The sequence below is a fragment of the Solanum dulcamara genome, chromosome 2, assembly GCF_947179165.1.
Source record: "Solanum dulcamara chromosome 2, daSolDulc1.2, whole genome shotgun sequence".
Classification (NCBI taxonomy): Eukaryota; Viridiplantae; Streptophyta; class Magnoliopsida; order Solanales; family Solanaceae; genus Solanum; species Solanum dulcamara.
Genome location: NC_077238.1, coordinates 15,925,912 through 15,945,043, shown reverse-complemented (window position 1 = coordinate 15,945,043; position 19,132 = coordinate 15,925,912). Strand labels below are relative to the sequence as shown.

Here is a 19,132-nt window from a genome sequence, read left to right as displayed (position 1 = left end):
ATTTGAATTATTCGTCACGAACACTTGTATGGTTATGGCGAACAGTAAATGTGAACAAGTAACTTGATCTTGATCTTCTTGATATTCTTCTTCTTTTTTCGTTCTTGATCTTGAACTTGAACTTGAATTTGATTACTTGAACTTTGTAGCTTTGTAGAGAATTTGCGGTCTTTGATCCACGAGCTCTCTTCTTGCTTCTTGTTCTTCCAAAAACCTCTTTTCTCAGAATAATGAGGACCCTTATTTATAGTTGTAGGGAGTGGTATGAGGGTGTGATTTGATTGGTTGGTTTGAACTGACCAATCAGATTTCTTTGTTGAAGAGTTTTAATTTGATTGGTCAGAACATGTCACATGGACACGTGGCATTATTTTAGTGGCTCATTTAATTTGACTTAGATTGCCACATAACTTTGACATGTGGCATGATTTTAGTGGCTTATTTAATTTGACCTGGATTGCCACCTAACTTTGACATGTGGCATGATTTTAGTGGCTTATTTAATTTGATTTGGATTGCCACCTAACTTTGGCACATGGCATAATTCTAGTGGCTTATTTAATTTGACTTGAATTGCCACCTAACTTTGACATGTGGCATGATTTTGGGCCTCTAGGATGAGATGATATTGAGCTTAACAAAGTGGAGTCATCTTTATAGCCCAAATCAATGGATTTAGGTTTTTTAATTAAATCCACATTTATTGGGCTTAAATAATTGATCCAATTTTATTAATCTAAAATATTTATTTGGACTAATATATCTTGAATTTAATATAAATTGAACCATTTTACAAATTTATATTTAATAAATTGTAAATGATTACAGGGATCTTGTTCAATTACCACAAGGAAGGAAGGCCATTGGAAATAAATGGGTCTACAAGATCAAACGCAATGGTAATGATCAAGTGGAGAAGTATCGTGCAAGATTGGTGGTGAAAGGATTCGCTCAGAAAGAAGGTATAGACTTCAATGAGATATTTTCTCCGGTGGTTCGACTCACAACAATTCGAGTGGTCCTGGCGATGTGTGCTACATTTGACTTGTACTTGAAGCAGTTAGATGTCAAAACTACATTTCTTCATGGAGAGCTTGAAGAAGAAATTTATATGCTCCAACCAGAAGGTTTTGAAGAACAAGAAAAAGAGAACTTGGTTTGCAGGTTGAACAAATCTCTATACGGTCTCAAACAGGCGCCGAGATGTTGGTATAAGAGATTTGATTCCTTCATTATAAGCCTTGGATACAACAGACATAGTTCAGATCCTTGTGTTTATTACAAGAGATTTGGTGATGAAAATTTTATTATTTTGCTGTTGTATGTTGACAACATGTTGGTAGCAGGCCCCAACAAAGATCGTCTCACAAATTTAAAAGGCACAGTTGGCTAGGGAGTTTGAAATGAAGGACTTGGGACCAGCAAACAAAATTCTAGGGATGCAAATTCACCGAGACAGAAATAATAGGAAGATTTGGCTTTCTCAAAAGAACTACTTGAAGAAAATCTTGAGACGCTTCAAGATGCAAGACTGTAAGTCAATTTCTACCCCACTTCCCATTAATTTCAAGTTATCCTCAAGTATGAGTCCTAGCAATGAAGCAGAGAGGATGGAGATGTCTCGAGTACCGTATGCATCAGCAGTGGGAAGTTTAATGTTCGCCATGGTATGTACAAGACCTGACATTGCACAAGCAGTGGGAGTGGTTAGTCGATACATGGCTAATCCTGGAAGAGAGCATTGGAATACTGTTAAGAGGATCCTGAGATACATCAAGGGTACCTCAGATGTTACTATGTGTTATGGAGGATCAGACTTTACTGTTAAAGGTTATGTTGATTCAGATTATGCAGGTGATCTTGATAAAAGCAAGTCCACCACAGGTTATGTGTTTACTCTTGCTGGAGGAGCTGTAAGCTGGGTTTCAAAACTGCAATCTATCGTGGCAACATCTACGACGAAAGCAGAATATGTAGCAGCTACACAAGCTAGCAAAGAGGCAATATGGATGTAGATGTTACTGGAGGAGCTCGGGCACAAACAAGAGAAGGTTGCTCTGGTTTGTGACAGTCAAAGCGCTTTGCATCTAGCAAAGAATCCGGCATTTCATTCAAGAACAAAGCACATACGAGTTCAGTATCACTTTGTCCGTGAGAAGGTGAAAGAAGGCAGTGTGGATATTCAGAAAATTCACACCAATGACAACCTGGCAGATATGTTTATGAAGCCGATCAACAGTAACAAGTTTATATGGTGTCGATCTTCTATTGGCCTAGCAGAAACGTAATATTGCAGTAATTGGTTAGAAAGAATGGTGTGAAGACTTAATTAATCCTCAATTAAATCTTCAAGTGGGAGAATGAAAAGTCAAAGAAAGCTGGCAAGAAAGAAAGCACCGAAATTTTTGACAAAGTGCAAGAAAGCACCGAATTTTTGACAGCAACTTTGTCAAAAGTTGTTGCCCAGCATCGAAAATTTGGCAGCAAGTTGTTGCCCCTTTTTCTTTTTGACTTTAAGAAAATTAACGCGTAGAAGTTTGGCAGCAACGCGTTTTCATCCCTTATAAATAGAGGACATTCTGCCTTCATTTAAGATCATCCCAAAAAGAGAGAGTAAGAATACAAGGAGAGTTATACACCAAGATAAATATTGTAGTCTTAAGTGTCCTCTTTAGTAGTTGTTTCTTTTACAAGAGAGAAGTGTTAATTGTTGTTTTCTCCTTGTATTTGAGAACAATGTACTCCATTTTTTATAGTGAGATCCTTCTACCCCGTGGTTTTTCCCTTCTATCATTTAGAGGGGTTTCCACGTAAAATTCTCGTGTCCAATTTATTTTCATTATTTTCATCATATCAAACTTTAGTTGTGGTGCTCTCTCCCCCCAACAAAGGGAAGGATAAAAAAAGAAAGAAACAATAAAAATAGAGTTAATTAATGCAAATTAGATGGAAAGATTTTTCCAGACATAAAAAAGACTATTTTTCCAGTGCCAAAACTAGACTGCTACAAGTGAAAACACAAATTAAAAGAGTTACTAACAAAAATTACCTTATAATCAGGGGCGAAGCTACAGTATAATGTGGGGGTTCGGTCAAATTCAATAACATTTTCGTAAACACTGTATTTATATTAGAAAATTAAATAGATATATAAATATATTAACGTGTGAACCTAGTAATAAAATTATGCGATGGCTCAGTGATAAGGAGGACAGCCAAATTCTCCTCTCCTCCTCTTATTTTTTTCCTTCAATTTGTTTGGCTATTATAATGTGTAATAATATTGTCAAAAGTTAATTTTTAAATCTTAATTGTTCGAGTTGTTCCATTTTGTCCTTTTATATTTATCAAGTTGTTATTTTGCTTTTGTAAATTTTGACACCAAAACTTCCGACAAGAAGATAAATATGTGGTTCCTTTTTTATGTTTGATTTTTTTTTCTTAGTTTCATAATTTGCAATACATATATTTATATGGGTTAATAAAGGCAAAAATATTTTAATTAGGGATATAAAATTTTTATGTTTAGCATTGCTCAAATTTCTATTTAGTAGTATCAATCTTCTTTTTAAAGTGTACATCTTCCATAGAATTTTATAAGAAAAATGATAAAAAAATACACGATTTCACTAATATTTGGACCCTTAATCACACCTTTTCGGCTATTCCTTATTTCTAATTATTTTTCTCTATTTTGCAAAGTGAGTTGTTAACTTATTATACGTATATTTAGTTCACATAAAGAAAGAGTTGAGGAAGAAAAATTGTATTTTATGCCTTAGTATACTAAAGGTGAAGTGATAACTTCAAAGTGTACCTAATGATGCAGTTATTAAATATTTTCAAAACATGTTAAGTCGTGCGTGCAATTATAATGATAATGTTATATTTGAGGTCGTTGTATGTTTTAAATTTCAGAATTCAAATCTAAAATTCTGACTTCGCATCTACTTACAATAAGTCAAAATTGTAATAGAGATACAAAATTGGTCAAACAAAAAAGGCATATCTGAAATAAATAGCTAAAGAGTTAGATGAAAATTGTGCAGGGATTGAGAAGAAACCAATTGATTAGTTGTAGCAAACATATAGCTGATTGACATTGGTGAAATCAAAGCTTCTTTGGGTTTGCTGTTATTTTCCTTCAAAGGAACTACAACAACACTAACAAGTAGTGGACGGTTCTTCCAAATGACTGGACTTATTTGATCACTGCTTTGTCATTGTTAGCCTATTACTTTATCTTTATATTATGTATCTCCGCTAAATATTTTTTGAAATTTTAACTACATTAAAAATTCTTGTACGATTATCAATTAGTTATGGATACAACCTTGTATTTTTAAATCAATACTTACTTTAGCTTCTTGTACAAAAAATTGTCAGATTCTTTTTGAAAGGATTAAAAAAACAACATGACAAACAAATTGAAACAAAGGGAGAGTAATAAACCCTATAATCAAATTTTACAAACTTATCTCTTTCCTGTGTTTATTCTTTAGTTTTCTTCAAAAATCTTGAGGTGTTTTAAAATTAAAAATTGTTTTATAAATTGTATTTGTTGAACCTTGAAGGATCCTCGGTTTTCTATTTAGAAATGATGACAAGATTAGATTGTTGTTGGACAAGGTCACTTTTGAGAAATTAAGTGAAGATTTAAAAGTGAATTCACATATTAATGAAGCTTTGGCGCGAGTCGTTTGAATTGCTAACTAGAATTAATTCGGGAGAATAACTCTAGGATATTAATACGATTTGCTGAAAGTAGAAAGCTTACGATCAGAGGAGAATAATTCAACGAAAGTTTTTACATAAGAGACAAACATAAAGCTAAAAACAACTACAACAAACAAGCTTTATTTAAAATTGGGTAAATGTTGTCAAAACAAAAATCATTCTTGTTATATCTTGAATAGCTAGAGAGTTAGATCTAAATTATCCACGGACACAGAGCTAGACTGAGACGTAGCCCCGTGGACTAGTGGAGTTGCATTCAACGAATAATTTGCCATGGGAACATTGGGAGGAAGTCTGTAACTGATTGGCATTGGTGAAATTGGACTTTCTTCATTCAATACTTGTTTTCCTTTCTTCTTATTTTTCGACACCAATTCCACACAAGTGTTTGAGGATTCTTTGTCCAAATTAATGTCGAAGACGCTGGACTTGTGGCGTTTGAGTGCTCTCTTCTCTTTTTGTCTGTCAAAATATTTTTGGGCATGGCTCGCTACTTGTGTTGGTGTTCTGCTTGACACAAAATGTTTAGCAATTCCAGTCCAATTTCCTTTTCCAAGTTTGTCCAATCCAACCAAGAATGCCTTATGTTCATCTTCACTCCATCTTCTTCCCTTGTGTAAATTCATCCAAGACTCAGTATTGATGACAACACCAAATAGTTTAATGCTATTACTACTCCCCACCATTTTCTGTTTTTTCTTTCGCAATTAGAATGTATGTAGTTGCAGAACAATTATCCAATTATTTATAACAGGTAATCTTTCCTAATTTCGAGTGGAATGACATGTTAGGATTAGGAAACCAGAATTAGGAAATAAAACCTGTAGTTCAAGAAAACAGAGAATACGCTTTCTAAATATTAAACAAGGATAACGGCTTATTACTTATTTCTAAATTTCTCATCAACGGTAAACCAAAGTTTCTTAATATCACTCAGTAATTGTAAAATCAGCACTTACACACCTACACCCTTTATGATAAAACAATCCTCGTTTTTAATTTTATCTCTCCTAATATGCTCATACATTCATCGCAAAAAAGAATTCTTCGCCACTTTCATCTTCTGCACGTGAGGGTTCTTGTACAAAATTTTAGGGATGACAAACGGGCGGATCGAGTTAGATACGGACTGGTCGAAAATGAGTTAGATAAAAACAAATAAAATATTCGATCCGACCCATACTTTTAGATTATAAAACAAATGGCATAATATAAAAATATGCCATTTAACTTGGTTTTGACTGACATTTATGCCCTCCAACTTTGAGTATGCACAAGTAGACACTTAAACTTGTATAACATTGAACAAGCAGACACACATACCCTACGTGGTATAATACACATAAAACGCCAAGTAGGACACAAAATTGTCATGTAGGTCGTCACGTAGGACGAATTCTAAGGGCATGTTTGATATGTTGTATGTATTTATAATCAAGAAAAACAGTTTTATTAGGTACTCGAATAAATCATAAGAAAACAAATAAAAAATGAAAAACTTAGTAAAAGTTTGGGTGAGTTGGGTTATGACTCGGTTTTTAACCTATTACAGTTCAACACGTTTCGGCTCCAAGTAACAGTTGGGTGGGAAACAATAATAAGAAAACAGCAGTCCACAAGCAGCATCTACCTTCAAAGTATCTGCATATGGTCATCAAAAATCAACTTCAGACATGCATGTAGAATCAACTCTGGGATGCTACTAGAATTTCTGAGGCAGAGTTAGGCGGAAGAAGTTTAGGCGGAAGTTCCTAAACCTAAAGTAGGCGGAAGAAGTTTGTAGAAGAGTTGAAGTAGTAACTAGTAACTAGTAAGTAGGGTTTCTACAGTTTAAGTTTAAATGGGTTATGGGCCTGCCTATTTAATTAAATTGGTTAGGCCTGTTTAATTAAATGGGTTTGACCCTTATTTTATTTTAGGTTTACAAATAAAAATTATCAATATTATACATATTTTATATGTTTAGGGATAAAATATAATAAATTCTTAACGGATTAACGGTTTACCCATTAACAAAATTGAGTAATCCGTCCCCCACACCGATAAGCCGTTAATTATAAAATTTAAATTCATTCTCCATCCGTTAATCCGATAACTCAATACTAATAAGCCAATAAGCCAATTTTGCAGTTGGGTTATCGGTAGCGGACGGTTTTGAACAGCCCTACATTCGATACACCTAATCATGTGGGTTCCAAGTACGATTCTCGAGTGCTATGCTATTCCAAATTTCTTCCTCTTAACTGAATTTGTAGCTTCATTAGCAAATTCATTTTATATGCTTTCCGTGATTAAATTAAAAGTTAACTAAGGAAGCATATATAACATTGAGTAGAAGCTGCCTTTTCTACGAGCTAGACCTAATTAATTTAAGATGGGTGCATAAGGATGGTGTGCTCAATCTGAAATACAATCATGAAATTAAAAATACCAAGCTATATATTTGAAAGTTCAACACAATCATTCTTTAATAGTTCGTTGCTACAACTTGTATTTAGCTCGTTCCATGTTTACATTACTAGTCGACTTGCTGCTTTGTTATTGTTAGCCTCGAGTCGTGCAAAATATTTCTGGGCATGGTTGTAAACTTGTATATTCGTTCTACTTGGCACAAATTCTTTGGCAATTCCAGTCCAATTTGGTTTTCCAAGTCTCTCCAATCCAATCAAGAATGCCTTGTGTTCATCATTAGTCCAATCTCCTTCCTTTTTTGTTGATCCTAAAACAACCGAATCTCCATTATCATCATGAATCTCAGTATACATCTCAACATCAAATAGTTCATTGTTGTTACTGCTACAGCCTATTTCCTTGGTTCTTGAACTTGAAACATCCCTTGTTTTTTCAATTTCTTCAACTTCAGATGTACACTTCTGTGCATCTTCACTACATATTCTTCTCTTGTTTCTTGATCGTAAAACAATCGAATCCCCATAATTGATCTTAACATCAAATAGTTCAATGCTATTACTGCTGCACCCTAGTTCCTCTGTTCTTGAACTTGAAGCATCCCCTGTTTTTTCAACTTCAGATATACCCTTGTCTTCATCTTCACTTCTCTTGTTTCTTGATCCTGAAACAACCGAATCCCCATTATCATCACTACTGATATCAACACCAAATAGCTTAATGCTATGCTTGCTCTCCCCCATTTTCTTGATTTGCCCTGTTTGTTTTTTCATTTTTAGGAAATAAAAGTTACAGTTGAGGAAAACAGAGAGTACGCTTTCTAAAATTTAAACAAGGATAAAGGCTTTAGTCGTCATTATAAACTGATATTAGTAAAAACAAATGGGTTAACTACACTAAAACACTCTTCAACTATCATTAAGTTACGGATAGGCTCCATGTATTTTAAAATCAACACTTACACCCCTTGTAATATGACACTCCTACACATATACCCCTAAGATGTATATTCGTCAATAAATATATTTAATTATTATTATTAAAAGACAAATTAAAACTATAAATAAGACATCTTCCCCGAATTACTTTTATGAAAATCTTAAAATTTAGATAGGAATTTAACAGAAAAGTTTATCATGCTTTTAATTAAAAAGATATGCATATTTGTTATAACGTTCATTATTTGAAACTCATATTTATGAAAATAAATACAATTTTTTTAATAAGATATACCAACTATTAGCAATTTTTTTTGAGTTCTTTTGCTAGAAAATTATCTTAAATATACTTTGTTAAATGAAGTTTTATTTGTGTAGGATTTCCATTTTTAAAACGGTAGGGGCATATGTTAGTATTTTTTGTAACGAAAGGTATATTAGCTCTAAATGATAAAATTGAAATATATATATATATCAGACCCTTTTTTCTTAAATTAAATTAGCGGATACCTTCTTTTAAACCGTCCAAACACACCTAATTAATTACCCTTTTCCCAACACACATCATTGTAGCAGTTCCTATTGAAGGAGAATAATTCCAAATCTTATAGAATACAATACTACAACCTGAATCTTCATGATTAACACAAACTCAGAGAATTTCCTCAAAAATTTCTTACTCAATTTGTGTCCATGCCACGAAGGCATAATAAGGTGAGTCGATACATGACTCTTTAAACGAATATATTTGCAGCGACTGATTATCCTTTTTCTGGATTAAAGTTGGGTGTGAATTGTGATCAACATAATACTAAGACAACTAGAAAATGTAGTGCTATTCATACCACAAGTGAAAAGTAGAAAATAGTTACAAGCTTTTACCTGAGAGAGACAAACATAAAGGTGTCAACTGTTACATACAAGCTTTATTTAAAATTAGGTAAATGTTGTCAAAACAAAAAACATCCACGGACGCAGAACTAGACTGAGACGAAGCCCGGTGGACTAGTGGAGTTGCATTAGTTGATGATGAGACAAAATTAAACTGATCATTGTTCATGGGAACATAGGCATAGGAATAACTTCCATTAGAAGGAAGTATGTAGCTGATTGGCATTGGTGAAATTGGACTTTCTTCATTCAATACTTGTTTGCCTTTCTTCTTCTTTTTCGACACCAATTCAGGATAAGTATTTGAGGATTCTTGGTCCAAATTAATGTCGAAGATACTCTTCTCTTTTAGTCTGTCAAAATATTTCTGGGCATGACTCGCAATTTGAGTTGGTGTCCTGCTTTGCACAAAATGTTTAGCAATTTCAGTCCAATTTCCCTTTGTCCAATCCAATCAACAAGGCCCTCTGTTCATCTTCACTCCATCTTCTTCCCTTACTACTACTAGGACGACTACTACTAGTACAACTCATCCCTCCGGTGTCACTTGTTCATTCTTCTCCAGAGGAAGAAACATTGTTCACACTAATTTCAACGACAAACAATTTGATGGTTTCTTTTGCCATATTTTCTCACTACCTACTCTTTCTTTTATGAAAAAAATTGCAAAGTAGAAAATGTCCAATTATATATTAGCAATGTGGTATGTCGCTAACTTGCTTTCCGATTCCTAATCTGTTTCGGAGCGCAACAAATAAGGAAACCACGTATCCAAGTAACAAATAAGGAAATAAATAAAGACTACTTATATATTATTATACTACTTTAAAATATTACTACTATGATATATTCCTATTAAGCCAACAGTACAAAAAACAAAGCGTAACTAAAATTATACTACTCCTTGGAATGGAGATTAATTAATCAAACTAATTAAAGGAGTGTAATGACCCTCCAGGTCATTACTTTCGTTTCTCGATAATTTCAGCGTTTAAAGATTTCCTGTAGCGACCTCAAGTCATTTATGACTTGTTGGAACTAACAGTTCGATCGTCTGGTCATTCTTCTAGGTTCTGTGCAAGTTTCTGTGTTTTGGAGCTCTTGGAGTTTGAATGGTCAACTTCGATCAAAACTACATTAAAACGGCCTCAGAATGGAATTCTGACAGTTCCAGCACCTTCGAGGTCAGTTTAGGCTAGGGGCATGGTCGGCTCGAATCCCAAGGCTTTCGGTGCGAGTTTGTGCCATTAGGCATTTTAGCTTTTAAGTTTTGGCCTAAGTTTGACCTCGGTCAACATTCTTATTAAACGTGCTCAGATGAGAATTTCGTCAACGCAGTAAACTTTGAAACAATGAGTTTGGTCTAGAAGGACCTTAAGTTTGGGTCCCGAGGCTTCCGGTGTGAGTTTGAGCATTTAGACGAGATGTTGAAAAACTTAAATGCTAAGAGTAAAGTTTGGTCAACGTTCAGAACAATAGTTGTCGTATGAGAATTATTCTAGCGCCATTAGCTCCGGAATGTTGAATTTTGTCTAGTAGGATATTTTGTTCGGGTCTCGAGGTCTTTTTTTTTTATTTTGGGTGTTTAGACAAAAAGTTGAGTTTTAGGCATAAAAGGGTTTTGAGAGGTATTTTTGTCACAATTTTTTTCCAAAAGTCTGAAGATTCTATTGAGTCCGGAATGTTGAATTTAGTGGGGTAGCATATATGATTTATTCTTATCGAGTCCCGAATGAATCCCAAGGGTCCATTCGGAGACTTTAAAAAATAGCAAAATCTGGTGTTGCTAGTGCAGACTTTTAGTGATAAGAATTTAGGCTTTTTAGAGACCAGAATTACCTTTTGGCGACCAAAATTTCTGGTATTTTAATTCCGAAAATCAGCTTTAGCCCTCATTTTCAAATTGCGATATCTTGAGCTATGAAGCTTTGTTTTGGGTGATTCGAAATCCGGCATGTTTGTATTGTTCGTGGCTGCACATTGGAGTGCTCCGGGATCATCGGGGACTACTCATTTGAGGTAATTTTTACCCTGAAGGGGCTTCCCAACTATCCTTCTTTAGCTTAATGGAGCTTTTATTGCATGAGCTTATTTTTGGCTATTTCGAGCTTCAAATTGTATTCTATTTTGGAACACAAGTTTGGGAGGTAAAATAAATCTTTTTATGGAGTCAATTTTGGAATTTTCAACACGGGTCCACAATCTCGTTTTAGATCCAATTTTGGGTCTGTCTCCGATTAATGCTATTTTGGTGTCAAAACATTTGTATTGACGCCGTGATCAATTTTTTGTTAGCGATGGAAATTGGAGGTGATTCACATGTGAAAAGCTTCAATTTGGTGGATTTAAAGTGCGCGTGATCAGTTTTGAAGTAGGCTACAATTTCCTACTTTGATCGAGCTTTATTAAATAATGTTTAAGTATGAATTACATGTGATATAGGTTGGTAATGACCGAGTATTGAGTTTGCTTCCCTCTACTCTGTTTTCTTGACTCCGGTTGAGCCTTAACTAGCATAGTCTCGAGAAATCCTTAGTTTAGGCTTGTGGCCTAGCTTGTGGTATGACTTGGCTTAGCTCCCTCTTTTATTAATTTGAAAGCTCTTTTTGATCCCTTCTCTTCTTTTTTAGCGAAACGCCTGTTGTATCTTATTTGAGCTTATGAATTTATTGTTGTGCCCCAGGCTATGTACGAGGACTAGTTGGATCCCAAGTTAGTACTCTCTACTTTAATGGTGTGGCTTGATGGACTTATATTTATTTGACTTTGAGTGTCTTGTTTGAATGCTGGTGATGGCATGCATTGCATTGTTTGTTCATTCTCACAGATTTTATGATACGATCTCGGCTCATGCATTGACATAATTATCGTTCATGATGAAATATTGTTTTACTCGTTTTTATTCTAAATTGGTTTTAATGGGAGTCGTACCACCTAGATCAATTGACTTACTAAATTTTGAGATTACGAGGCGTCAGTGACGTACTCCTTTTCTACTTGAGATATAAATGATTTATTCAATTTTTTTTAATTATTAGTTTTAATTATAATTTTGTCAATTCAACATTGAAAACATCATTTCACGGAGGCAATCGTTACATGAATTGTTAACATAATTCTATTAGTAATAAGTAGATAACTTTCAAATAAAGATAAGAGCTAGAATTATAAAATCTGATTCAAGAAGTTGATAACTTGGTATACTCCATATTTTATTATGCTTGTTGTAATGCTTGGAAATCTAAAAAGAAATGGAAAAAGAATTTACAATTCATTTTGTTCAACATTTTTCAACTATTGATTCATATTCTTGAAGGAGTAATACTCTAACTTATCAAAAATTAAAAAAGAGAGTATAAAAGCAATTAAAAAGAGAGTATAAAAGCAGTTAAAAAATGTGAATATTAACGGAGAGAGTGTAACAAAACAAAACAATATTTTCTTGATTTCTTCTATTTGGATGGAGTTAAAGAGAATACAATAATATATATATATATATATATATATATATATATATATATATATATATATATATATTTAAATGTACTTTTTATCATAAATAATTATTTTTCTCTATGAAAAATATCAACACATGATAATTTATTCTTGCTAAAAACTGGAGGCCCTTAAAATCTGGGGGCTAATGCATGTGTCTTATTTAATTAAGGGGAACTCTCAAAAATAGAAAAGATTTGAAAGATAATTAGGCTCCTTTGGTATAGTTTGCCTAATTACATTCCATAGCTATAGTTTCAGTTGCTATGTCAATTTCCGTTTGTATGTCTCGCTGTATTATACAAATTAGGCTTTTTATTTGTATAGCTCGCTGCATTATACTGCATTTGTATTTATATTTATATACAAATACAAATTTGCTTTAGAAATTTATATATAAACCTCTAAATTTGCTTTGTATACAAATACAAATATTTAGAGATTAGTATATGTGCCCCACAAATTTGTATATGAGCTCCAAAATATACAAATATCAAAGAAAATATAAATTTGATTTAGAGATTTGAATATTCGCTTCCAGATTTGTATATGAGCCCCCAGATTTGTATAACAACAAATTTCATTAAACTATACCCAATTTACATAATTTTTTGAAACTATAGCTATATTAAATAATATACTAGTAATGTTTGTCAATTTGCGTAATTTTCTCTTTAATTAAGTCGGTCCTGATAGTTACTATCTAAAGATAGAGGTGTCCCATTGAACTTAAATCCCCGAGTCTTCTCCTCTCTATATTTTATCTTCCTTCTTTAATTAGTTTACTTAATAAAAAAAGCTCAAATATGACATCAAAATTTAAGAAAAAGCTTATTTATGTCATCCGTTAAAAGTTTGGCTTATCAATGTCATTTTTCGTTGGAGAAAAAGGCCCATCCATGTCATTATGGGTTAACTGAAAACCCATCCGATTTTACAAACTTATTTTATACACTTGGATAACGAGGATTTGGCAATGTCATTTTTTTAAAATCAGCCAAATTTCTAAAATCCATTTAATTTTTTTTAAAATTAAACACCCAGATTATAAATCCACCTGAAAATTTTCTCAAATAAATATAACTTTTTAAATTTTCTTTGCCTTGTATTTAAAAATTTCTCAAACAAACCTGTTTTTTTTAAAGTATTCTTTATTTTTAACGTTTAAAATTTTCTTATGTCTTATTTGATTTCATTCAATTTATTTGTGGTATTTGTTCAAAATTAACCTATTTTAAATACAAGACATTTTAAATTAAATTTGAAATCAAGTGAAAGAAAAGACAGAGGAAATTAAAGGATTGATAAAATCATAGAAAAAAAATTATCGTTTGTTTGAGAAAATTTTAAATACAATGCAAAAATATTTAAAAAGTTATGTGTATTTGAATTTTTTTTCGAGTGGGTTTATAATTTTTTTTTTTAAATCGAATGTATTTTAGAATTTTGGCTTATTTAAAAAATAAAATATTGATGTGGACGAATCATCATTCGTCATGTGGACGAAATGGTTTAGCAAAATCGGATGAGTTTTCTGTTAGCCCATAATGGCATGGATGAGCCTTTTTCTCAAATAAAAATGGAGAGCCAAACTTTTAAGAGTTTGTTTGGCATTGTAGTTGGGAGGCCAAAAACACTTATTTTGAGAAAAAAATATTTTTTTTTGAAAAATTAAGTCAGTTGACAAGTCATTAAAATTATTTTTAAGTAGAAGCAGAAGCATTGTTTTCTGCTGTTTGGAAGAAGCTAAAAAATTCTGCTTTTTAAAAAAGTAGAAAGAGGAGCATATATATATATCCTTAATTAATTAGCATTAGCATATCTCTTAGATTTGGTTAAGTTTTATTTGAGAATTTTATTTTTATTTTTATATAATAAATTTATATATATTAATTTATATTTTATATATTATTTTATGTATTATTTTGAAGAATTAGAAAAAAACAATATTTTTCAAGATTATAAAAAAAAATAACAATTAAAGATTTTAGCCCTCCCAAAAAAGGTATAATATTGATTGAAAATTTGAATATGTACATTTTAATTTAATAATAATAGAAACCTAAAATAGTTTCTCTCTATAAAATCATCTTAATATTAAAAGTACATTGATAATTATTCTTTTTCGTCACTTGACTCTCAAAAGCGTTTTTTTTAAAATATAAGACAAACACAATTTGCTTGTGAAAAAGCACTTTTCAAATGAATTAGCCAAACACAAATTATTATTTTTTTTTAAAAAAATAAAATACTTTTTTGGAAAAACTATTAATTTCCTTTCCTTGAGCAGTATATTTTCAGTAAGCTACAGTTTGTTTTTTTGTACTGTTGCCTTAATAATAGGAGTATATTATGGTAATATTTTAAAGTCGTATTTGGTACTTGGATACACGGTTTCTACTTCCCTTTTTGTGTCAATATAATACATATAGTTGCGCTCCGAAACAGTTTAGGAATCGGAAAGCGAGTTAACGACATACAATAGTGCTTATATAAATATATATAATTGGAAGAAATTGCTTCTCCAACTACACTTGTTACTCGTTCTATTTTTTCAAAAAAAGAAAGAAAGAGTAGTTAGTGAGAAAATATGACAAAGAAAATCCAAGAAACCATCAAATTGTTTGGGGTTGAAATTAGTGTGAACAATGTTTCTTCTTCTGGAGAAGAATCAACAAGTGGTACGGGAGGGATCATGAGTAGCGGTAGTAGTTGTCGTAGTAGTAGTAAGGGAAGAAGATGGAGTGAAGATGAACATAGAGCGTTCTTGATTGGATTGGACAAACTTGGAAAAGGAAATTGGACTCGAATTGCTAGAGAGTTTGTGCAAAGCAGGACATCAACACAAGTAGCGAGCCATGCCCAAAAATATTTTGACAGACAAAAAGAGAAGAGAGCACTCAAACGTAACAAGTCCAGTGTATTCGACATTAATTTGGACCAAGAATCCTCAAATACTTGTCCTGAATTGGTGTCGAAAAATAAGAAGAAAGGCAAACAAGTATTGAATGAAGAAAGTCCAATTTCACCAATGCCAATCAGCTACATACTTCCTCCTAATGGAAGCTATGCCTATACCTATTTTCACATGAACAATTATCAGTTTAATTTTGTCTCATCATCAACTAATGCAACTCCAGTAGTCCATTCTAGTTCTGCGTCCGTGGATGATTTAGATCTAGCTCTCTAGCTACTCAAGATACGACACCAATGATTTTTGTTTTCACAAGATGTAGCCAATTTTGAATTAAGATTGTATGTAGAAGTTGTCAGCTTTATGCTTGTAACTATTAAACTACTTTTCACTTGGGGTATCAATTGCAGTATATTTTCTAGTAGTTTTAATAGTAATGTATTGATCCCACCCAACTCTAATCCTGAAAGATTTGTGTTTTAAACTAGCTTTACAAATATCAAAGCTATAGAAATGATCAAGACTAACTTAACATATTCTGCTTGAGTTCAAAACGACCACCCGCTGCTGGTTTCTGAATACTGGACGTGACATTGGTCATGAGTGGGATTTTCACGTCTCTTACTGCCCTTGGTGCTGCCATTTCTATACGCCCAACTTCAAGTTGTTCAACCTGCTGATATGGATCAAGAACAACCGCCTGAACCTGTGGAATCAGGTAAAGGGCTGCCTCCCTTCTCCTCTGATGAAACAATCTTTCGGGTTCAGGGTGTGGCTCCACTAAGTCTTTAATCTTTGCCAGTGTGCTGAAAATTCAAAGTCTGTACCTGTAGATTTTTTTTAAAAAAAATATCAAGTTGTCAATACTTGAATAATGAAGCCGTAGAAGAAATTTAATGAATTCACTGGGACTTGTTGATTAACTTTTTCTAAATCAAACTAGTACCGCTAAGTAAACAATTAAAAACCATAGAAATGTGTAATAGCTTAAAAGCAAAGGGCAAGTTGAGAAAACTAGAAGCGAAGAAGTCAAGATTCTTGTTCCAATATATAGTGACAATTCCAGGGTTACAACTTTATTTTGCAATCATAAGTAGTATCCATTGAATTGACTTGTCCGTCTGCCTAGTTGTTGATCTCAGGGTTAATTACATGATTATGGTCTCCTGAACCTCTAATCAACTATCTAGAATAGCCTCACAACTACAATCATTGACAGGGGATGTGATAGCCTATTCCAAATGCATTCATATGTCTTCCCGTTCAAACCAAGCAAGGCGTTCTAGGTATATTCCTTTCCTAGCAGCAAATCTGCTCTTTACGTTACAAAAGAGAGATCTTGCTCCATATATTCCTTGTTCTATCTTATTGATCCTTCTTCCGAGTTCACAACGAGATTATAGATTTATTCTAATGGCGGTCAAGCATCAAAATACGAAATACAGGAATACAAGAAAAACTAGTAATGACAAACGAACTAATCAATCCAACTTTATGCTACTAGTCATGCGTTTGTAGCTGTAACCCCAGATCAAGGGTTTGTAGCCATCCATACTAATCAAGAACACAAATATAATTGTTTTCATTCATAGTAATGTCTAAGAAAAGGAAGAAGAAAAGAAACCTAATGGTGAATTCTATCCTCTGCCTTATTCTCTGGAAAATATGACGGAACCCTTACAAAAGATGCACAATGTTCTATTTAAAGGGATTGGGAAATAATCCATTTTCCTTCTTGTAGTCGGACTAGGAGAAAGCTGGAAATTTTCATCGGGATAGCCTTGGCGCGTCACGCCAGCAATGCGCCTCCACTGTCCTTCTACAGTTTTGCTTTTGGCGTGGCGCCCCACTAAAGCACCAATGTTGGTCTTCTGAAGTTCTGGGTCTGGGGTAGCGTGACAACAGTGCTCCCCAGCCCAGTTTTTCTTGTTAGTTTTCTCCCGAGCACTCTACTCTTGATTTGCTTCCAAGCTCTGCTCTTCCATTTCAGCTCCCACTGGTTAATTTTCCCATCACATTCTCTGCACGGTCTAATCATGTGTCTCAGTGCATAATATCACAGTACAAATCAAAACCGACACAATTTAGCAAAGAATTCTCTTAAAACAAAAGGTAACTATGGGTAAAATACGACAAATGGACACTTAAATCTGCCCAAGACCAGTAGACAATTACTTGTACAGATTTCAGATGATGTTCTGGTACCCTAAAGATGAACTACGAGCATGAAATAGAGGATCAAAATAATCCAGGCAATCTCGATTATGTGGATAGTATGCATTTTCTTGATGATCCACCCATCAAAGGGAGCTGGGAGGTTGATATATCCCATATTGTTCACGATAACCTTTCTTGTGGCGCTCTAGTTTATCTAGGCAAAGATCAATTAACGTCCAAGGTTTTCTTTGGTTATTGAGTACAAACATTTGTGTGATATCTTGGGTTTTGATGATTTAACAAACTATCGTACAATGAATGGTGCAAAAAGGAACATGGGAGACAAGGGGAAGCATATTGACAGGGGAAATATGCAAGTAATGACAATAATCGAAAAAAGGGAACAAACTGAATATAGTTTGTCATCATCAAAAAGGGGGAAAATGTTATATTCGTGTTTTGATGTTTTAACAAACTATGTGACATGATAGGGGGACCTGGTCCCATGAATAATGTCTGTCCAGGACAAGAAAATTGAGTACAACTATAAAGCTACAAAAGCTACAGAGGTTGATGGGCACTGCAACAGATGTAGATTTTCGTGTTTGATGATTTAATAAACTATGAGACATGGTAGAGGGACCTGGTCCCAAGTGTAATGTCTATCCAGCACAAGGATGTGTAGTACAGTTGTAAAGCGACAGAGGTTGGTGGCACTACAGCAGAGGTGCTGCAACAGCAGTCTGCCTTGACCAATAGCGTTGCTCTTAGGTTTTTTGTCTCTCTTATAAAGAGAATATTGTGACAAAAAACATCAATCTTTTGCAAATTAAGTTCATACACAAAGCAAAAGCCATTTTCAAGGAAGAAACATTGCTCACACTCAATAGGGACCTAATCCAGTGTTGTAGTATTTTCAATTGGATTTTGAGTTTTCTATCTTGTGCTTTTATATGGTAAATCTACTCCTATGTTACAAAGAATAGTATATCATTTCTTCTCTTATCTTTTTAGATATGAGTTATTAGCTAGAGGTAGCCTGAGTGTGGTGTGGCTAGAGTTAGCCGTTAAAGTCTATATCAGCTAGAGGTAGTTTGTGTAGTGGGCAGTAGAGCTATTGCTTAGTTGTGGCTAGAGTTAGTTGTGGTGTATTGTTGAAGTCTATATCAACTAGAGTTAGTTGGTGTGAGTTGTTTATGTGAATCTTGACTCTCTTATTAGTGAAGATTTTCATTGAAATCCTTTGTGAAAGGTCATGAGTTTTTTTTCCTTGAGCAAGAAGGTTTCCACGTAAGCATTGTGTGTCATTTTACCTTCTGCATCTAACTTGAGAATTTTGTTAACTGATTGGGTCAAGGGACCTAGTCCCCTGACTCATGGTGGACTCATACAAGCTATAAATTGGTATCAGATCTAGAATTCTCTATACGGTTAACACCTAGAGAGGATCCTGCTAAGATGGATGCTCCACCAAATCTGGAAGAAGGCCGGTCAATCACTAGACCCACCTATTTTAATGGATACTATTATAGGTGTTGGAAGACTAGGATGTATGACTTCATCATGGCTGAAGATAGTGAGCTATGGGACA

General features: G+C 33.6%; 3 protein-coding genes across 3 annotated transcripts; 1 reads left to right on the top strand and 2 right to left on the bottom strand.

Annotated features, from left to right (window-relative positions):
• Positions 1-4,841: 4,841 nt before the first annotated feature.
• LOC129875685 (probable transcription factor At5g61620) lies at positions 4,842-5,465 on the bottom strand. The gene has a single exon (XM_055950956.1). It carries the CDS (start codon positions 5,421-5,423, stop codon positions 4,917-4,919), a length of 507 nt encoding a protein of 168 aa, XP_055806931.1. The 5' UTR covers positions 5,424-5,465; the 3' UTR covers positions 4,842-4,916.
• Positions 5,466-7,247: 1,782 nt separating this feature from the next.
• Positions 7,248-7,889, bottom strand: LOC129870426 (transcription factor MYB1R1-like). The gene has a single exon (XM_055945218.1). It carries the CDS (start codon positions 7,887-7,889, stop codon positions 7,248-7,250), a length of 642 nt encoding a protein of 213 aa, XP_055801193.1.
• A 7,094-nt stretch (positions 7,890-14,983) lies between these two features.
• On the top strand, positions 14,984-15,808 carry LOC129875675 (transcription factor MYBS3-like). The gene has a single exon (XM_055950949.1). It carries the CDS (start codon positions 15,061-15,063, stop codon positions 15,658-15,660), a length of 600 nt encoding a protein of 199 aa, XP_055806924.1. The 5' UTR covers positions 14,984-15,060; the 3' UTR covers positions 15,661-15,808.
• The last annotated feature ends 3,324 nt before the right edge of the window (positions 15,809-19,132 follow it).

Excerpts from the sequence above, each read along its gene's own strand:
- LOC129875685 (XM_055950956.1), bottom strand. The coding sequence starts at position 5,423 with ATGGTGGGGAGTAGTAATAGCATTAAACTATTTGGTGTTGTCATCAAT.
- LOC129870426 (XM_055945218.1), bottom strand. The coding sequence starts at position 7,889 with ATGGGGGAGAGCAAGCATAGCATTAAGCTATTTGGTGTTGATATCAGT.
- LOC129875675 (XM_055950949.1), top strand. The coding sequence starts at position 15,061 with ATGACAAAGAAAATCCAAGAAACCATCAAATTGTTTGGGGTTGAAATT.